The sequence below is a fragment of the Camelus bactrianus genome, chromosome 19 (genome assembly GCF_048773025.1).
Source record: "Camelus bactrianus isolate YW-2024 breed Bactrian camel chromosome 19, ASM4877302v1, whole genome shotgun sequence".
NCBI lineage: Eukaryota > Metazoa > Chordata > Mammalia > Artiodactyla > Camelidae > Camelus > Camelus bactrianus.
The window spans coordinates 3,648,863-3,670,854 of NC_133557.1; the positions used below are offsets into that span (position 1 = coordinate 3,648,863).

Genomic DNA, 21,992 nt, shown 5'->3' on the forward strand with positions numbered 1-21,992 from the left:
AAAAAAAAAAAAAACGGAAATAATGTAGGAGGCAACGTGGCAGACTGCACTTTCCCAGGACATATGCAATAGTACCTACTTCCCCACTTGCGTTTCTACACTGTGATCTTGCCACTCACCCACCCCCTCTGAACGTGGCTGGGCCCTAAGGCTGCTTCGATGAAGAAAACATAGAGGAAGTGATGACAGGCCTGTTCCAGGTACAGCTCTTACTGAGCTTAGCAGCTTCTGCTTCCTGCCTGTTGGAGCACTGGCCCTCAAAATGCTCCACTAAGGAACCTGGCCAAGCCAAGAAGGAGGAGACCAAGCCATGTGGAGAGGCCATATAGGGGTGTCTGAGTCAACAGACCCAACTGAGCTCCCAACAGACAGCCAGCAGCAACCGTCAGCCCCGAGTGAGCCATCTCAGACATCCGGCCCCATCGAGACTTCAGATGACTCCAGCCCCAGATGTCATCTGCCAGGAAACCACGTGAGAAACCAAAGGGAGCACCACCAACCTGAGCCGAGGTGACTCACAGAACAAGGAGCGATAACAATAAAGTATTGATTTGAGACTCCAAGTTTTGGGGTGATTTGTTACACAGCAATATGTAACCACAACGGGCATTGATTAAATACTGTCAGGTAGCTCTGGCCTCTGAGACCCTCCCTGCCGTATGAAACATATGAAAGGAAGCCATGTTACCAAGGTCTGGGTGTGCAACGTAAATTGCTTATCAAGTCTTTTCCATAGTCAGGAGTCTCTACTAAGAGCTTTTTACCTATAATATCAGACTTTCCCTTAGGAAATCTTCTATTTCAGATGCTTATATAAAAAATAGAGTTTCTACAGGTATTCCTAAATTATTTGGCCCAAAGACAATATTTAAATTCAAGGCACTGTCTAACTGACAGACGCACAATGCATGCCCAAGTTACTTTGCTAATCAATGCTCATGTCACGTTGTTAATCAATGGTTATGATACGTCATGAACAAATAATTTTCTAAAAACATTCCAAACCTTTCAAGTGACCCACTTAAAGCCAAAGATTCTGGTTGGGGCCCTATGGCAAAGTAAAACAGAAGCTCATTGTAAGAGATATAAAAAGATACAGATTTGTAGGTACAGATAATACTGGTAACTGGTTATTTGAAGAAATTTGAACGTGAAAGTCTGATCGTGGCTTTGAGTTTCCAGTTCACTGTGTGTGCACACAAGCCAAACCAATCATTTCCTGAGAGTCTAGATCCACGTTCCTTTCCTTTTAACTCGCCTTGCTGCTGTCACCAGTAACAACACGGATGGTCATGCTTTTGTTTACAGGAAGGGACTGCAAAAATGTTTTTCATTCTAAGCCCTGCTTCAAGGACTCTCTGGCTGTGAATCACTGCTGAACAGCTGAATGCACAACAGGAAAGGCGATGACTAAGCTACTAAAACCTAGTGCGCAGGTACATTCAAAGTCACACTGTTTGGAAAAATACCCCAAAACAGCAAAAGATTAAGGCTGGTGCATGAGCCCAACTATTAGGAATTGAAATGTCACATTATATAGGAAACGGTCCACTGAGACACATTCATGCTTTTCGTACTTTAAAAAGCATTTTTGTGATGTGTACATTAAAAAAAATAAACAACCAACGCACCACTTTCTATTTCCTCTTCGTTATCATCCTCTAAGATGTTCACTGGGGCAGCGGATTCCCCTGCTTCCATCATACTTTTCAAAGCTTCAAGCTGCTCTGTTATTAAAAAGAAGTAAGAAGGAAAGGATACAGGTGTTAGATCATGTATAAAACTTGGGCTTGAAGACTGACACCAAGAAAGAAACAAGAAGGGTCGTGGCTCCTGCTGGTTCCGTCCTAAAGCTCAGCTATGGCCACTGCCCCCAGTGCTGGTGACCGTGACTCCTTAAGGAACGTGCAACCACACCATCTATACACGCAACTACTGGAACACGGGCAGGTGCCCCAACCTCTGGTCACCAGGTTGAGAACTCACAGCTCAGGCACCATGAAGGATTTAAGGCTTGATAACAGAAGCCTCTAATTTGGAGAATCTGGCCCAGACCAAGGTTTATGGATAATTATGGTAAAGTGACAGAAGCGAGACTGAAAAAACTTCAGGAAAAAATATGTGCAATTGATAGAACCGAATTATTATCCCAATAGATTAAAAAACCCTTATAAGTTAGATAAAGATGTATGAAATAATTTTTAAAATGGGAAAATATGTCGGGGCAAATTATAAATAATAATGAAAAAGAAACTAGTTATCAAAGACAGACAGATAAAAAAATTAAAGTTTAATTTTTCTTTTATGAGTTTGACACATATGAAAGATGGATGCTGGCCAGCATGAAGAATATCACTGGGAAATGGACACTCCTCATATATTATAGTGATGGTGTGAAAGAATGCAGCTTTTCTGAAAGACAGTGTAACAAGATACATCACAATAAAAACTGTGTGCATTTGGCCAACCAACTCTAACTCTACCAACTGGTTCCAAGGAGAAGGCTGCATAAATGTACAAAATAAATACTCAAGCATGTTTACTATTGTTGTTTACATAGACATGAGAATCCTCCCTCTTGGGGCTGGTTAAATTACACTATATTCCACATAATATGAATTTTGCCTAGTGATTCATACACCAGAATTTTTTTTAAATTGTATCGATTAGAATTAAAGTTAGTATACAGATTTATATCTGACCGGATATAAGCACACTCAGTTGGCTGAACTGAATTCAGATGATCAAAAATCAGTATACCTAACGTGATTCCAGTTTTGTTAAAAACGTGCGCCTATGGGGTCAAAAATGTATGTGTGTGTCTATAGTATATAAATGTAAAATATATAATTTGGTGCTATTTTATTATTTTATTATGTTTTTCTTCGCTGTTTTCATTTTATGCCATTATTGTTTTTGCAATACAAATAAACTGTAGTCAATAAATTTTAAAATTCTAATTTAGAATACGTAGGGAAAACCCACAGTGCAATCATAGCAATGTATCTGATACCATTCATCAACTGAACTGAGAGATTCGCTGGAGGAAAATATTTTCAAAGGAAATGTGCTGGGAAGACACGGGGCATACGTCTAGATAAAATCACCTCCTTCTCACACACATACATTTACACTGTCATATTACCCAGGACCCCTAGATACGCATGTATCACAGGGGAAACTTTTTGAAAGGACTTGAGAGTGTATAAAATGATACAAGGGCTACTTCCTTCTTTCTTTTTTTTTTAAACAATGGAAATGGTTTTTATTAGCAGCCTCTTTTTTTTAACATTTTTTATTGATTTATAATCATTTTACAATGTGTCAAATTCTAGCATAGAGCCCAATTTTTCAATTATACATGAACATACATATATTCATTGTCACATTTTTTTCTCTGTGAGCTACCATAAGATCTCGTATATATTTCCCTGTGCTATACAGTATAATCTTGTTTATCTATTCTACATTTTGAAATCCCAGTCTGTCCCTTCCCACCCTCCCCCCCGGCAACCACAAATTTGTATTCTATGTCTGTGAGTCTGTTACTTCCTTATTTTTTAATAAATTCTGAAATGTCTCTTTCACTTTCTTCTCCTCTTTCCTTGGGATCCCTCCAAATTCTGGTCTATGAGTATATGAGTATGTTTCCCCACTGCAGGGACAGGTTGAGGTGGAAACTAAACTTGAAATGCAGCAGCTTTGTTATACACAGCATATAGAACATCACCACTGGACCTGCCCCCCCCCCACATCAGTGGTTTTAAAGTCTATTCCATTCTTGATCACTGAATTGTCTATATGTGCAACGTAATGCACGCTTCCAACCTATATGCGTGTATTTGACTTACTTTTTTCCACTTCAGGTTTCAGCCGTTTATTTTTGATGAGGATTTTTCTTTTGAGGTCATTGGGGGATGGCAAGGGCCTGCCTGGTTCCAGCTAGAGATAAACAGAAAAGGCAGAATTCGTGACACACTGTACTTCTCCAGTTTCATTCCCAGCCCGGAATGAGCATCAGGCCTGTGTGTTATGCAATCCAACAGCCACTAGATGGCAGTCAGCACAGTCTGACGCATTCATCCCCCAACCCGAACAAGCCCAGGCTCTGCCTGACACTCACTAATGCTGCAAACTTGGCATCCACACAGTCTCCCGAGGTGTGCAGAGCCGCTCCGCCTTCCCCGGGGAGCTGGGTCTCACCTGCAGTGGTCTGGGGGGACAGGCTCCAGCTCAACCCCAGGCCTTGCCCCCTTTAAGCATCTGGTCAAGTACAAGGGGTCATCGTGCCAGCTGGGTCCAGAGGTGACCTCCCAGGCAGAAGTCAAGGGGCACCCTGATCCCCACCTAGTGTTGGGCTCTAGAGTAAGCCGGTCTGCCCAGTAGTGTGAACCATCTTCAACACGCGGGGCCGGGGCTTTGCGAGTTCAATAAGAGAATCAAGAAGGAAGTGGTCCTAATTATTGAAACCTGACCTCTACTACGGCTTCATTTGCTTGGATTAATGTCTGCAAAGGAGATGCTCCTTTCTTCCATTACCTCTGACCCACAGAACTGGGCCACTTCTAGTCATCTCTCCCCTGTCCCCCACCACCCATCTCTTCACCCACCCACCTTCCACGTGTCCATTCATTTTCCAAGCGAATTCTTATACTACTTAGACACGCAATGCACTGTGCATCCCGAGGTCAGTCCTGCCTCAAATGAAACCCTTTGCTGAAATTCTGCTGCCTTTGGGAAGCCTGCTGGAACCGGTCCATTTCCAGTAATCTCTGTTGCATCTGGATATCGACAATAAATACTCAACACATCACAGGCCATCTTCTCCCTTAGTTATGGTTTTACATTTGTACCATGTGCTCCAACCGCCCCCCTCCCACCAAGATTGAAAGCTCTTTAGTTCAGATCTTACTCCTATTACTTTGCTTCCCACAATCCTTTATCTATGTGCACATAACTTCCCAAAGAATGCAGAGGCCTTTCCATAAAAGTAAGCACCTCAGTCCAACAAAGAAAAGAAAAATAAACCAAGGGCCAAGGTGAAAAATAAAATAAAATAAATCAGGAATGTTCTTGGTCTGGGTTCTCTTAGCATCGGTCTGAGACAAGGATGAAGGCACCAGTCATCTGTTAGGGAGGCAGCTCCGGGGAACTCCGACAGAGGAGTGGGAAAGTGAGAAAAGGAAGGCGTGCAGCCCATCAAGGGTGTGTTATCAGGCAGTTATCACTGTGCAGGCGGGAGTGTGATCCCACGGGGGAGCCCGGGGACAGTGGGGAATGTGTGCTCAGTTATCCCTCCGGAGCAGTGAGGAAGCACCGGGCGGGGGCTAATTCTCTGGCACTTCTGGCCTGATTTTTCACACATGGGCAGAGCTCCGGGGACCAGAGCCTCCCCTCCAGCAGCAGCTGCAGGTGCTGGCGCAGCACGTCAGGCAGCTGTGTGGGGAGCAGGAAGCACCGCCGGGCCGCGGGACCGCGAGCCCTCAGCGATGGCTCCAGCAGGCTGCAAATATCCTTGTCGCCTATATTTTTTTCAGTTCCCATCGATGCATTTCTGAAAAAATGTATTGTTAAACCACATGATGTGCTCCCAGGTAGCACAGGGCACCTTCCTTCCCATCAGTCACGATGATGTTCTAAACTGCCACCTCCGGCCACTGCGTTTGTTTGGAACTATCCGCTGCTTGGCAGCAGTGGGGCCGCATCACTCCTGTGGAGTGTGCTACACTCTCATTCCAGTGACTGTCTTGTTACTCAGAACATCTTGTGACAGGGGACCTCAACCACTTAGGGGTTGTGGATCCTTGTAGAAAGCTGATATCCCTCTGGAATGACTGTATACAAAAACCCAAACCCAAACTGTCTGCAGTTAGAATGAGTCCACAGACGCCACAAAGCCTATCGATGGGGCAGGGGTTAAAGATTCTTTGCTTGATGACGCGATGAGGAGTTATAAAAATGAAGCTCAAAAACGTGCATATAACATCACCCAAGAGTCTATTCTGGACTTGGGAGCTTGAACTTCAGGCTCCTGAGACTTGATCCCAGAACTCTCCAGAGCGACAGGCTCCCGTGGGTGCTGACCGCTGGGTGCACATCTGCTTCACCCGGAGAGCTTTTAAAGCTCACCACGACCAGGCTGACCTTGAATCAACTGAATCAGAATCTCTGAGCAGGGCTGTGGCAAAGGTACATTTAAGAGTTCCTCCCAGGTGATTCTAAATGGAACTGAAGTTGAGAATGACCTGCACGTTTAGACTCTTGGCCAGAGACCACCCTATGGAATTTTAGGACCGAGACCTCAGAAACCATAAAGACCCCACGATTTTCTGAATTAAACTGGATCAGATGTTTAAGTCTCTCCTGACACATCCCTCTGAAGCACGATGAAAGCTTTCCATACCAATGAATTTCAATAAATATGAAGATCTTTTAGCATTAGCCCTCCAGAACTACTTGACCCTTCAGAAGTGAATTTCAAAACAAATCCGTTCATGTTAGAAATACGGTTTGCTAAAAATACTTACTGGATGGGATTCAAGTGCTTGTTTCAACAGGAGATCCCCAAACAGATCTTCACAGTATTTGGACATCTTGTACTGCTGGTATTTGCTGGAGAGAAAGGACCGACATTTATAAAATCCAAATGCCCATGAACTGTCCAGGTTAAGAATAAGAAACACCCATCCCTAGGTGATTAAAAGCTCCCGCTCTGCAAAATGCTCGATTGTCCTCCTGAAGCCACCGGGAGATGCACTGTCACACAGCACAGGGTGGTTCCAAAAGTAGATTCTGCCCTCAAACTGAGAACTGGGAAGCAGAATAAAAAGTGCCTTTCAAGCTCATCAAGTCTGATTTCAAATACACTGCCAGATCTTACAACTCAATGGAACTTTGAACAAGGTGTCCTGATCTCTAGCCTTTAGTTTAGAGGGAGCATTTCTAAAACACATTCAGAGAACTCGGGTTTTGGTTTTTTTTTTTTTGAGGGGTTAGGGGGAGAGTTTGGGTTCTTTCTTTCTTTGTCTTTTCCTAAGTCTATGTGTACACACCACTCCACAGAAGAAACTTCGGTTATTTAAAAAGACGCAGAGCAGGAGTGGGGACTGAGGATGAGGAAACCCCACTTAGAGACAGAGTAGAATGGATCATTGTACCTGCAGTGATTTTCAAAGGAGAGAATGACAGGATAGTCGGATGTGACAAAGGCAGTCTCCTTGATGGCTTGAATAACATCCTTTAAAGATGAAGAGTGTTAAGGAGAGAAGAGAGAAAAAAAAATTACAGCACCTGAAACCAACTGCAGACTATTAATTTGAGCGTTTCCGAAAAGTTAGTTGTGGCAGCTCAGACCTGGAGAACCCATTTACCTCTGCAGGCTGAGCCCCGCTGTGGCTGGACTCAGGCACAGTTCCTGGTTAATGATACTTTTTTTTTTTTTTCCCAAAGCTATCTTTTACTTCTCCAAAATTATGGTGCTATTTACTGACGAGACATGTCACCTCAATGGCAGTGCAGTTCCTTGCTCAAGAATCTGCCAAGATGGGTTCAGAACTCACCTTTCTCACTGAGGAGCAGGTGAGCTTTCTGCACAGAGATTTTCACGATGGCCCCCTCTCTTCCCCTCCTCCTGCCTTGAGGAGAAATGCATCGTAAAATCCTAAGGACTGGTAGGACTCTCCTCTGCCTTTGGGAACCAGACTTGGGCTACATTCTATTAATTTGATGAAGACTCCTACAAATTTTTTTATTCAAGTATAGTCAATTTACGATGCATTAGTTTCTGGGGTACAACAGTGATTCAATCATACACATATATAGATTCTTTTTCATTATGGTCCGTTACAAGGTATTGAATGCAGTTCCCTGTGCTATGCAATAGGACCTTCTTGTTTATCTATCAAGACACCTATGAATCGATGTGACATTTTTGTATTAGAAAAAAGTGGGGGGTCACCAGGGCAGGGGTTCTTCTTGTGAAGGGAAACTAGGGAAGTGTGCTGGAGGTCTCTCTCGGAACTGAGAGCTTGGTCACTTGAAAATGACTTTGGATTAAACTGAAGCAAGTCCTCCCCACCACCGTCTCTCAACACATGGCTGGCTCTGCTCTCTGCTTAGCTTTAGAAAGCCTGGTTTCAGACCAACACTTCCAAAACCAGAGCTTCCTATCTGGTAATCATCCTCCAATTCTTACTGGTTTATGGTTAAGCACAGGGCAGGCCCCATCATTCAGTTAGCTGGGAAGATAATTTAACAACTGTTGTCAAGGCAAGTCCACTTGAAATGATAATGGCCCAGGTTAGACAACCGTGGAGTATTTTATTGGGCATTCTTATGGCTAAGGTGGGCCTTTAGCTATTCTTGCTTAAAGTTTCTTCCCAGATGAAAATGTCTTGGGTCAATTCCCTAGTGACCTTGATTGTCCACTTGAGCTGACCAAGAGTTACTCCCGTAGGAAAACCTCGGCTCCGGCTGTGGTTCTCCTTTGCTCACCTCCAAGCTGAGGGGGAACAGTCTTAGTTCAGCTTAAGCTTCCTTATTAGGCTCCTTAATTCTATGCAAAGAGCATCAATCCTTCCTGCCAGTTTGGCTGGCTATGCAAACTCATGGCTTCCCACTTGAACATACCTTCGACACTTCTCAGGGAGTCTAACCTTGAATTCTAAGAGGATGATATGCCTACATGTAGTGTTATGGGTACAAGTTTGAGGCATCTGTTTTTAAAAACACCTCTGGTGATTTTCCACGTGTCGGCAGTTGAGAACCATCACTCCAGAGGCTGCAAGAACCCTTCTGAATTATACAAAACCGACAGTGATCAATGTCCTTGACATGTTGGCCAACCACAGAATTGCATTTTTTTTCTAACTTGCCTTTTGGCAGGACATCACTAGAGCACATTGAGGAACTTTCTAAGAAACCAGCCTTCAAGTTGTACAGAGACATCACCAAAAAGCCATGACTGAAACACCAATTTGTAAAACTGTGGATTACATTCTGGGACGACCTTGAGGGGAGAAACTTCTGTCTGGTGTCAGTACTGGGAATAACTGCTTCTCTGGATCAACTACTCTGTATTTTACAAATCCCGTGAATTATGTTTCTCTCCTTGAACTGAATTCTAGAAAGTCTGGAGCCCAATTTGTGGTATGCCTTGACAGTTTATAGGATTTCTTGACAAGCATTCATAAAACTCTAATCTCACTGTCTTAATTTCTTACCTGCATGCACTGTTTATAATGTTTTCTTTCCCATATTCTATTTAGCTTTTTATCCCACTTTCAAAGTCCTTCAGGAATAATGCAAAGTAAGCAAAATAAACAGACAAGAAAATAAGAGACTCTTTTGAAAATAAGTGGAAGAAGGGAGATTCTGCCAGAGAAACTTCATTAAATGGCCTCGTCACCATATGAAAGCAGAAAAAAAGTAGCATGAAGGTGATATTAAGTGAAGAAAACATTGTTTTCTTGACTTTCTTTGCAAAATTGGGAGAAAGGAACATGAAGGTAAGAGGCTGGAGAAAATGAATAATTTGTTTTCTCCGTTCCATCTCCGTTTCTACGATAGTTTGGAAAAGGCTACAGTGAAGTTAATTGTAAAACTTACCTTAAAAAGAATATCTGTACACATCGCTTTTCCGTGAGTTATTATCGGTTCTTGGTCCTCACCTTTTCCATCCCAACAGTCAAGTTCAACACATCTAGGAACACAGTGGTTTTACAACATTGAACCTTTACAACAAAACAGTGTGTGTACAAATGAAAAGAAAAGCCATCAAAGTAAGTTGCTTTCTATAGAAGTAGAAAATGGAATGAATGAAGGGACATCATTGTTTCGTGGAGGATTCAGATTCAAATCGCATCAGGTTGGTGTCATCAAAAAGGGACTGTTGGAGATTAAGAGAATTTAAGAGATGTAACAACCAGTGTGGTTCTAGGGGAAACCCTAGTTGTAACGCAGCTGTAATTAAGGACAACTTTGGGACAAGTGGGAAAATCTAAATACAGACAGGGCTTTAGATGATGGCAAAGGATGCTTTACAAATTTTGTCAGATGGGATGATACTCCTTTGGCCATAAATGAAAATGTTCTCTTGGTTTCAGTGACTCACACTCCAGTCTTCAGAGACAGATGAAGTGATGCAGTTAATTTCTTTTGCAGTATTTCCATACACACAAAAAATAGTGAGTTAAAAAATTAAGTGCTGGTTATTGATCACCAAGAAAAAAAATCATAATGTTAATTACATTTCTTATTTTTCACTTTCAGCATTTTTGCTGTCTTTTAAACCTCAAATATTTCCTAATTTCTGTTCAATGAAAACCATTTAAAATCATCTTTACTGTCAGAGAATGAAACTTTATAACTTTTAACATTAAATAAAGCTAAATTTGAAAGTGCCTAGGACCAGCGGGAAACTTGGCATGACTTCTTACAATACGCTATTTTCTTTTGCAGTCTGGGGGGAACATTTTAAATTTACAGTATAAAACATCTTTCAACTCATAGGGGAACTCTAAACCTTTGGGTAATAGACATTGTTTTTCCTTTCTCAAGGTTAAATGACCATCATTATCCACAAAGGAGAAGGACAAATGCCCTTTTCACTCTGAATGCTGCTTCTTATTTTTTCAGAGAAAAGTAAATTTGATGGAAGAGCATCATACACAAAGAACAAAGAGTGCCTGGAGTTTCTGACCTGCAGCCAGCCAGGAGGACCTGTCTGTACATTTCCACTGAAGACTTCCCACCAAACTGTCGGCCAGTGAGATACGTGTTGTGGGAGGAACTGATGAAGTAGTGAGCCAGGGGGTGGTCCATTTCTTGGTAAAGTTCTAGACGATCCAGGAAGACTGGGGCATTCTCATCGGACATCAGGTATCTGCAGAACCCATCACTTGATATAAGGCCTGGAGGGGGAAAAAGAAGATCACAGTAGACTTATGGTTCGGAAGACACACACCTCATGCTTTATTCACGGAATCTGAGAGCAGCTTCAACAGGAGGAGTAAACACTTCTTCAGAGTCTCTTTCCCAAGAACCTTCATCTTTCAGAACTTGAACGAAATACCCAAGTTGCATATTATGAGTAACCCAATGCATCTCACAGACAGGTGGCATCTGACTTCACACCCACGGTGGCAAAGCACTCAGTCCCCTAAGTTCAAAAGTGCAGCACCAGGAGCCAGACTGGAGAAGGGATTAATGGCCTTTCTGGATTAAATAATTCAATTCTTCTGTTTCATCTAAAAACAGGATGTGGGACTGGGGAGACAAGTACTCAGTGGTCATTGAAACATGCCGCCAAGAGCCACCGTTCGTGTCAGTCACACCCTTGTGATGAGGGGACTGCCCGAGAGGCATCAGTATTTCTGCATTTTCTCCTTTTCTGTCAACTGTCAACAGCCTCAGTTTCTTGTTTTTACTGAAGCATTTGCAAATGATAAACTGATTCCAAGCTCACTGAAAAGCACAGATGGCAGCGTGATAAACAGCCAGGATCTACGGCACAGCCTTGTCAGACCTTAACGTTTTACTGCATCTGCTTTATATTTTTTAAAGGAAAACATAATTACAGATGCCAGGGAAGCACACTGTGTGCCCCACCTCAGTTCCATTCAGTTCCATCTCTTTTTTCCTAGGTAGACAACCACTACCCTAGGTTTTGTGTTTAACATTCCCCAAATAGTTTTGTAACTTTGCCACATACACATTCATCCAAAAAATTGGTAGTTTTGAATATTCCAAGATTTATGTAGCTGTTATCCCACTGTTTGCATTTGCAGTTTGCTATTTTTCCCCTCTATTTTCTTGTGACTTATCCAGTTAATATAAGTAGCCCTTGTTCGCTTAGTTTTCACTGAGTAACATATACATATAGTAGTAGTATGCAGTGTGTAGAGTGTCGAGTAGTCCAAATGTGAATACACCACAGTTCATTCCCCATCATTCTGTGGATAGATATTTAAGTCATTTCAACTTATAACTGAAAACACTGCAATAAAAATCTGTGTGTCTATCTCCTTGGGCACATACATTCATACTTTCCAAGGCACTGTGAGAGATGCAGTGACAGAAGAAACAGACAAGTCCTGCTTTCATGAAACTCACATGTTATGGGTAAGAGAACAAATTAACTAATAAAAATAATATTATGAAAGTTCCAAAAGGAAATACAAAACAGGGAATGAAAGCGATAAAAGAATGACCAGGATGCCATGTTAGATATGTGGCCAGCAAAAGCCCTTCTGATGAGGTCACGTTCGTGCGCGGACCGCAAGCCACATGCACGCCTGGGGGACGCCCCATCCCAGGCAGAAGACCAGCAAGTGCGAAGACCTTGATGCAAGAGTAGGTGATGGAGGGGAAAGGGAGCCGGAAATGAGGTTGCAGAGAAATCCAAAGTGATATCATTTGGACTCTAGTCTTCACTAAATACTGTGGATTTTATTCTCAAGTGTGCTGGGAAGCCCTTGGAGGGTTTTGAACAGTGGAAGAAGGTCATGATTAGATTTGGTTTCAAAAGGTTTACTCTGGCTGCCCTGTAGGGCATGAATTGTAGGGCACTGGGTAGGAGAAGAAGATGAGATAGAAGTCAACTGCCATTGTCCAGGGAGAGATGATGTAGGCTCGGATGGTCTAGTAAGGATGGAGAGGGTAAGAGGTGATTTATTCAGGATTTATTTTCAAGAATAGATCTTGCAGGTTTTGCTGATGGGTCAGGGGTGATATGGAAGAATGAAACAAGTCCAGGAAGATTCCAAGAATTTTGGCATGAAAAGTTGTGTGAAGAATAATGGTACCATTTTCTAGGCTGGGAGACAGGTGTGTGGATAGGGAGAATCAGTGCATGGTACATATATATTTGGAAAGCCCGCTCAGCATCCAAGAGAAGAATTCTACAGGTCTGTAGTTTAAGAAGGAAGTTAGGAGTGGAGGGTTTAATCTGAAAGTCATGTGCGTAAGAAGACACTTCGAGCCACTGGCCTGGGTGAGTTCACTCAAGGAGTGAGGACAGATGGGCAGAGATCTGAGAACTGAGCAGGGCCACCCTGATACCCAGACCTGGGAAACACACAGGACATCCTCTAGGGGACATACCTTCAAGTGGCGAGGCTGGGCTGTAGAAGAGGTATATTTTCTGCTTTATTGTTGCCAAAATATTTCATCAAGGCAGCTATTTGTACAATTTCCACTCCCAGCAGAGTTTTATAAGAATGCCTTTTGTATCACATTCTCTCCCATACTTGATAATGACAGACTTTAAAATTTAAAATGGTGAAGCTATTATGCTTTTGAGATGTGTCAGACTTTTAGGACCTGGAAGGACTTTATAAATAATCAAAGACACACCTCTATCATAACATTTACCACACTGCCAAGGCACCGCCGAGTCATATGTCTTCCTCCTTCAACAGATCACAACTACCTTACTGAATTCTGAATCCCCAGAATCTAGCACAGTGCTTGGCACCCCGTCAGTTCTCTATAAACTTTCAGGAATGAAAATAGGAGAAAGAAATTCTAATGGGATGACTGTATGAACCCCACCATCTTACAAGCCAGGAAACTGAGGGCCAGGAATAGAGTTTCTTGCTTAAGGTCACACTGTAGCAACAAAAATCACATCACTTTCCACTGCTGCAAAGTGCTAGATTTTCTACCAAGCCACTCCTCCCTTCACTTCCATCATGTGCAATGTGGAATTAACGATGATACTCGGAATACCGATAGAGAGGTAAGTAATGAAGCTGCCTTGCTGAAGGTAGGTATCTGAGACCCTAGCAGGAAGGTGTAAATGGATGATGATCACCAAGGGAAAAAATTTATCAGAATATCGGGGTGAGGGCACAGGGTGTGGTGGGCCAGGCATGCGTATGAACAGGTTCTAGGTGGGTCCAGAGAATGTATAAACCTTTCAGCCTCATTACTGAGATACCAAAAATACCCCCCCAAACAAAAACCCTTAATTCTAAGGAGGAGGAACTGAGGCTATGATGATACACTTGGGCAGATGGGACAGAGAGAACTTCCCCTAAACCTCCTTCACTCTCCTTATAGGGCCAGAGGCTCCAGCTCAGGTACCTCCTGGGACTCCCTGTCCAGTTCCATTGGCATCACACCCCCCCCCCCCGCCATCCTTGGCAGGTGTTTCCCACAGCTACAAAGGACTGATCTTAAATTTCCTCTCTGTCCCTTCCCTTTTCAAATGTTGGAATGAATGACACATTGTTTCCAAAGTTTTACTGAAAGCGGCAAAGGCTCAGAAACCCCAACAGCTGGCTAAACTGATTCCTACCTAATTTCATATCAATTGCATTTATCTTCCATATCAGAGGTCAAAGGTGAGCAAAAGGGCTCCTCCAATCATGTAGGAAATTTAGCTGGCTTGCCAAAACTAAAGGGAGAAAAAAGAAGGTGGACATTTTTACAGGAAATGCCATCGTTCTGAAAGATTGCAAACAGAGACTATAATTGGCATTGTTACTTTTTAAGCACTAAGCACTGACAGAGAGCTACTATAAGAACGTACACGGGGAAAATACCACTATGCTTTAATAATAAATGTAGCATTATGCTTCAGGCAGCCTGGACAAATCTGGCATAAGGTAAAATTTATACTGACTTGAACCAGGCAAAAAAAAAAATCAGTCCGTTATCAATCCTTGCCTCTAGAGAGCTCCGAAGCATTTCAAGGGACCTTTAACAGAAAGTCCAAGGGCTTTAAAAGTTGCATATATTCTTGCTTTTTTTTAAAAAAAAAGAAACAAAAATTCTCTTCTTTTTCACTTTTCTTACCTTTTTTCTTCAAATCTTCATCAGGCTCATACATCTCAATGATCTGCATGGCCCTTTTAGCATCATAAAATGGGAATAAAATTTCATTCAACCGAGGATCTCGTTGATGCTGTGATGAGAAAATAACTCCATTTAGGTTGGCATTTCTCATCCTTGGGCCGTCACACCTCACTAGAGTATTCTAACATGTGTCTACAATATCATGTTTATAGTCACAAAGATACGACTGTACTTTCCTCCTGTCTTTCTCCCTAAAATATACTTCAAAAAGGTCCAAATTTCATAGTATTTTGTTGGTTCCTCTCACTGAACTGGAGAGGGAGACTACAGAATATACTTTTTATTCCCCCTTCAAAACTTGATGGAGACAGAAAAATGGTGTGGTGTTCCCATACCACAGGTAAGACATTTGGCATCATGTTTATAAAAAGTGAGGTCAAAAATCTTTAAAAAAAAAAAAAGATAAATAAAAGCAAAAATAAAAATGAACCTAAATATATAATATAGAAATCTAAATGCCAAACCAAAAGCAGTAACAAAAAAAACCCTCCAAAACCCTAGTTAGACAGGAAAATATAATTTCATCTTCACTGTATCTTTCTACGTTAATAAAATGTTTCTTGGGCACTGCAAACTTCATTCTCTTGAGTAAATATTTATCAAAATGAACCCATTGTAATAGTGATGAAAATTAATCAGCACAAGGATATTTACACGCTATAAACAATATGAAAATTTGTATTAATATGTCGGTAGTTCAGTAAGTCTCTTCCACTATGGAATCCGACTTGGTTTGCCCTGAGGCAATTCTCTGAGCAGAAAGGACAAAAATAATGAAGGCACTTAGGAGGTTGGTCATGTCATTCTTTCCAAATCCTGGTGCTATAATACATCTATGAGACACCAGGAGCAAAGCTATTTTGATAATTCTATCATCCTAACTTTACAGCAATGATGGAGAAGAGTCCAATTTACTGATTCAGCTACAATCTTGTGTGAGTGTGTGTGTGTGTGTGTGTGTGTGTGTGTGTGTGTGTGTGTGTGTGTATCTACCTGTCTATCTTTCCATATCTGGAGGTCATGGTCCATTAAACTTCCTTATTGTTCATGGTGGTTTAGAGGACCAAACATCCATCAAATAAAGAAAGCAAACTTCAGGGGAGTAACGGCAGGTAAGCAGATGTAAGCAAAACCTGGTCAAAACAGTTAGAACTTTGGCAACAACTCTTTACCCAAATATATGCACAGACTTTGAAAAGCGCTATTGCGAAAGTATTTGAGAAACAATTGTTAAAAGTTCATATGGATTTCCCTTCCCCATTTGTTTTGAAATGATCATTTGAAAAGGGGAGGGGCACACAAAATGAATGCCTTTGGCCAACAGAACACCTGCTGTAATTTCCTCCCAGCACGTGTGCTGGTCCTCCCAGCTCCCCATCGAGGTAGGATTGTTAACGTCTAAGGAATCAGTATCTCTTTGTCAGTTTGTCCCAATGAAGCATGCTTCTGTTGTAATCTAAGAAATTACAGCTCACAACAGCTCACATCCATGCATGGGCGAGAGCAGAAGCTATTATATGAATAACAGGCCTCGAGACCATAAAGAACAGAAGTCCTGGGGTTTGCAGAGAGACCGTGCGGTGGGCCATGGAACGCCAGGCAGATGAAGGCATGCTACAACACATGGTGTCTGGGAAACGGAGGCTGTCATGCATCCCCAGAGCCAGCTACCCAAGGGAATGACAAGCACCACCCCTCTGGTGAGAATGCACTGTTTAAAAAACAAAAACAAACAAATGGACAAACTTTCTTGGCGCTTTCCTCTTCCGTCTCTGTAAATAACAGCACGGAAGGGGGTGGACATGGCGTGAAAAGGGGCTTTTTAGATCCCGCTGCAGTTACATTCATGGTTGGCCACTATAATAATAAGGTTTTCTTCCTTATTAAAATGAAGTCTTTTGATTTCAAGGGATGCTCTTTGGTAAGTATTCTGGACTCATGGAGATCATGGGGCAAATCCATATGAATTTAAAAGGGAGAGAAAGGGGAGGCTCAGCTAGAGAAAAGAGAAGAAACAAAGTTAGGGAGAGGAGGAGAGAGAAGCCAGGTATTCTCGGTGCTTTTGACAGACATGGGTGTGTGTGTTCTTACCGCGTGTTGCCTAGTGTGGTCTGTGGATGGCAGCAGGGGCGTCACCCTCACCTGGGAGCTTGTTAGAAATGGACATTCTTGGGCCCCACTCCAAACCCACCAAATCTGAGTCTCTGGGGTGGAACCCACAAATCTGTGTTTTATTGAGCTTGTCAGGTGTTTCAAATGTAAGAAGCATTACTCACATGGAAAGGTATGCATCTTAATATATTTGCCTATTAGTAAAAAAAAAAAAAGTCCCTAAGTCCTACAGGAAAATAGCAGAATATAGAAGAATGTTCAACGAATGAGATGTCCTCTCAACTAACCCCCAAAATTTAGCAGAGGGCATGACGTTCACCAGAACACCCATCTACCAGGAGCAAATAGCCAGGAAAACCAAGTTCTAAAATGGATGTACCACCATCATCCTGTCTCCTACACTTGCAGCAAATAAGCATTAACAGAAGACAGTATGACATTTCATTTGTCTTTGCATCTGCTCCGCCAGGCAACTTAGCCTTTTGCTTTCCTGAAAATGTTCACGTTCCCAAAAGGAAGCACATCTCTAATATACATTTATATGTATAACTGAACCACTTTGCTGTACACCTGAAATCTTTTAAATCAACTATACTTTGATTAAAAAAAAAAAGAAAAAAGGGGAAGCATACTTGGATAGTCGAAAGGCAAGGAAACAGTGGTAAAATGTGTTGAGTCACAAAAATATAATTTTTATGTAAAAAAAAAAAAGAGCAGAAAGATTATTTCCAGGTAATCTCAGTGTAATAAGGTTGCAGAAAATTTCCATGTGGACATAAGCCCTGTGGGGCAAATGCTTCACAGCTCTGAGGAAGAGACCCTGGGTGTTCAGCTGGGATTTGGGGAAGCAATGTACTAAAGGCATCCACCCGTGATGTCCAGAGCTTTGTAAAATACGATGCTAAATGGCTTTGGACCACAGGTCACAGAACTGTGCCCAAGTGAATGAGGAGATAACGGACACACTTTCTTTACAATGTCCTTACTCTTACTAAGAAATGACATCAACTGGCTTCCATCCAAGCAGCTCTGGGGGATATAGATGTTGACGTGAGTAATATTCAAAAGAGATACAAAAAGATAAAAGAATCACTGGCAAGGGTAGGCTTCCTCATAGGATTGAACACCTCACTCTTTGCTGGTGCATTAAAGAATAAAGATATTGTAAATGGGAAGAGATCTTGAGCCCTTTCTTACATTCTTCCAACTGCAAAATAAAGAATAAAGTAAATAAATTTGAAAAATCAAGTTTAGCTCTAATGCGATCCTAGCAAATGTGTGAGGCAGGGAAAGACTACCAGCAGCAAGAAAATAAAGCTAATCCTTGGTTATCGTCGTCATCTAAGATCTTGGTCCTCGCTTTCCTGTTCTGCTCTCTCAATTCTGCAGGCCCTCAGCTGTTATCACCTTTGTAAGAAGCCATATGGAGAAGGAAGGTAAAACTAACATCGATTTGGCTTCTCACTAGGATCAGGGAAAAGAGAGGTGAAACTAACTGAAGCCAAGAGGTTTCAATAAGTCACGCCACGTGAAGAACTGAGTTGGTGGCAGTGTCTAGGCATGTGCCACCTCACACGGAGTGTCCCCTACCAGCCCTCTTGGACTCCAGTTTGCTATTTTCATTCCATTAGTCCCACCCCCAAAAGAAAGTTTCCCTCAGTCCACGGGATGGGACCAAGAGAAAGAACTGTGGTGAAATTTGAGATCTGAGTGGTAGATTCCCATGACTAAATTCATTATGGAGAATAACAGGTTTAAGCTGCTCTCACATTCTTCCCATTCACACTAATCTAAGGAGGAATCCAGTGCTTCACAAACCCTAAATTGCAGACAAATCATCTGGACACTGTTAACTGCAGATTCCAACTCAGCAGGTCTGGGGTGGGATGGGAGTTCTGCATTTCTAACAAGCTCCCCGGGGATGCTGCTGCTGGTCCCCAGATCACACTTTGGGGGGACGACGAATAGGGAGATACTGAGAAGCAGATGAGAAGCAAGTCTAAAGTTACCAATGAAAAGCTCATAGGTGGTGCTGGCATGGGCAGGGAGCAGGTGGTACAACCCCCTAGATGGCGGCCAAGGCAGTAAACAGACAATAGGATCTCCTTCCAGTTTCCTGGGGATACACATTGGCCCACTGAACAGAAAACTTAATATAAAGAGTAAAGGGACTTGCAAGCTGGAGGGTGGGAGGAGCTGGCACGGCTTTTGCTAAGATAAACGGCATATGTTTCCCTCTTACCTACTCTAACTGGTTAATGCTGGTGTACATGCATCTACTGATTTTTGCTTTGTTGATCATTTCTCTGGTAACCCTGCAGAATTTTCTTATGTATTCAAAGAGTTTTCCAGTTGATCAATTTTGATATTCAGGTTACAGAATCACCATCTGCAAATAATGAGTTGTGCTCCTGAGACGCGTTTATTTTTTTCTTGTCTTATTGCATAATCCAGGGCTCCTAATACAATGCTGAATTGCAGCTGGTTGAGATTATGTGGTTAAGGCATTTTGAAAATGTTTACGTCTAACCTTTTGGAGCCAGAGACCCTCACATTCCAATGCCTGTTCCCCTCCTGAGTGAACTCTTGTCTCCTTTCATTATGGGTTCTGCTAAGGGGTGCTTTTGATTTTGCTAAGGGGTGCTTTTGATTTTGGAGCAATGAGATGGGCAATGGTAGGACTCAAAAGAGGGGGTGCAAGGTGCTGGCAGAATGTTCTCTAAGTTCGACAAGCTTCTTCAAAGAGACCTTCAGATTTCTGTCTTTTTTTTTTTTTTTTCCCCCAGCTGAGTTCACTAGGACAGAAAAGGAAGAGATTCAGGGCAGACATTTTGATTAAAAATAAAGCTTGTCCTCTTTCCTGGATTCTCCTAGAGTCTCTGTGACCTAAAGAAATCTAGAACCACAGTGATTCCATTAGTCCCACCCCCAAATTAAAGTCACTTCCTTACTGTGAATGAGAAGCCAAACAGAAGGAAACATAAGCAAATGAACACTCCTGCCCACTGTAATAGTGATGGAGAAAAGCTTACCACAGAGGAAGTATTTTAAGAAAGAATCTGGACGGCAGAGCCAGAAAGTATGGGTGATCGTATCTCTGAAAAATTAAATGTTATGTCTGAGGCTTACAAGAATTACAAGAGTGGTTACTGGGTAGGTCTACAGAAACCACCCATAAAAGGAAAGGCATGAAATAAGTGCCCATGAATGCAGACCCGACCCTTAGGACTTCAGAACCATCCTCATTTGAACAGTGCATTGCATATTAAGTGTCTGTCATGTTTGATAGGCGGCTGGGTACCAGAGTCATCCCGGAGCACACCAGAGGCCTTTTTCTAGGAAATGGCAAACTGAGGACAAGGTAGATGTTCCCTCTCTCTACTACAGTGTCTTCCTTTTTTAGTAAACAGCAAGACTGCTGCCCATTCCACTGCAACTTAAGATGATCAATGACCCAAAGTACAGGAAGAAGCTGAGGGAGATAAAGCAATACATTTTTAAGAGAAGCAGAAGAGGGGGGAAGGGTTACAGAAGCAAAGCGAGGAAACTTAACTTCTGAGCAACCGTGGTGTAAGAATGTGGATAATACCTGGGTAAAGATTATGAACATAGTATTCGCATGACCAAAAACTAGTGGAGGGAAACAACTTAGAATGTTTTCAAGTAAAATAAAATATTGTAAGGTACTGAAAGGATTATTTTAAAGTGGAGGCATCTGTGCTGATATACATGGGGGACCCTCTCTCTCCTGCACTTGTGCTTTCAGGCTCTGGTTATCATAACTTCTAAAACGCGACCCTACAAATTGGGAGCCACTGAGCCCCGACAGGGAAAGAAAAGAGAAGCCCTTTGGCAAAGATGTGATGTGGGTCTCCAAACTGGCAAATCACAGCCAGCCTGCTGTCTTTTCTTGTGGCAATAAATATCTCGTGTCCTTTCTAACATTTTCTCTTTATATTGTATAATGGTTAAATCAATTGTTTTGAAACAAAAATATATTGTCCATTCTTCACTTAAACTCTTCTTATCATTAATGTGTTAGAAAAAAATGAATTTCCCTTTTTGGATTAACAAGAGCTTTGGCTGGTTTCACTGAAAACACTTTTTTTTTGTACATGTAAAGGAAAAAAAGGAGCTCATTTTAGTTGTAATTGAAGTTGCAAACTTTATGTGTTCGGAACTATTTTTCTCTTGGGCTTAAGAAAATTTTGTCAACCAATTTTGGTTGTTAAGTGAATCATGTTCTAAAATTAACTCTGAGCTTGTTATAAAAATAAAAAGTAACAATTTAACCTGCCATCCCGTTGGCCTAATATGCACTATATTTTCACCCAGGAACTCCAGTGTTGTGCTTGTTGTCAAAATATTCTATTTGAACCTAGATATTTTTCTTACATGCAATCCATTAAAAGACAAAAATCAAGCTTTCCAGTCCATGCAAAGGTATGAGAAAAAGTTAGCAATGGAGAATCCAACTAGAGTGTGGTAAACTCAATCCATTCTCTTTCTATTTCATATACGTAAATAGAAAAAAAAAAAATAAGCACCTTAAACATCATCTTGCAAAAACATAGACACATTTAATTAAATGAATAGATTATAAAATTCACACGCACACATAGAGCCGGAGCTACGCAACACAGCAAGAAATCAACAAGAAAGCCGTGTGCAAAGCCAGTGAGGAAGCGCATGGACACGCAAGGGGCAGGAGCTGATTTTTGCACCTGGTAAAAGCCATCATGGAAAGATCAGCAGGTCAGAAGCAGAGCGAATGAGGGTGTCGGATGCAGGCATGCGATGAGGGCATTGGAGGAGGCAAGCCACTGCACACAGACTGATGGAGTTAATGTATGAAAAAGCTTACTTCATTTAGAAAGCTCACTAATTGGTCTACCGTTAAATAATCAGTTTTGTCTCCATTGCTGAAAAGAAATTTATTAGAAAAAGTAAGTTTTGGTATATGACGCTACAGTAGGTACGATTTACATGTTGACATTTGTTGATAATTCTAAACTTATTTT

At 41.9% G+C, this 21,992-nt stretch overlaps 1 protein-coding gene across 5 annotated transcripts in view; it reads right to left on the reverse strand.

The window, feature by feature from the left end:
* Positions 1-21,992, reverse strand: part of PLCB4 (phospholipase C beta 4) — a 384,175-nt gene that overhangs the window by 71,142 nt on the left and 291,041 nt on the right. For all 5 annotated transcript variants that reach the window (XM_074346931.1, XM_074346929.1, XM_074346932.1 and 2 more), the window contains 8 exons: positions 21,836-21,893; positions 14,800-14,908; positions 10,700-10,910; positions 9,607-9,700; positions 7,158-7,237; positions 6,528-6,612; positions 3,852-3,942; positions 1,632-1,727 (listed from right to left, as the gene is read on the reverse strand). In XM_074346931.1, coding sequence (XP_074203032.1) covers positions 1,632-1,727; positions 3,852-3,942; positions 6,528-6,612; positions 7,158-7,237; positions 9,607-9,700; positions 10,700-10,910; positions 14,800-14,908; positions 21,836-21,893 — 824 coding nt within the window. The remainder of the gene's footprint in view (positions 1-1,631; positions 1,728-3,851; positions 3,943-6,527; positions 6,613-7,157; positions 7,238-9,606; positions 9,701-10,699; positions 10,911-14,799; positions 14,909-21,835; positions 21,894-21,992) is intronic.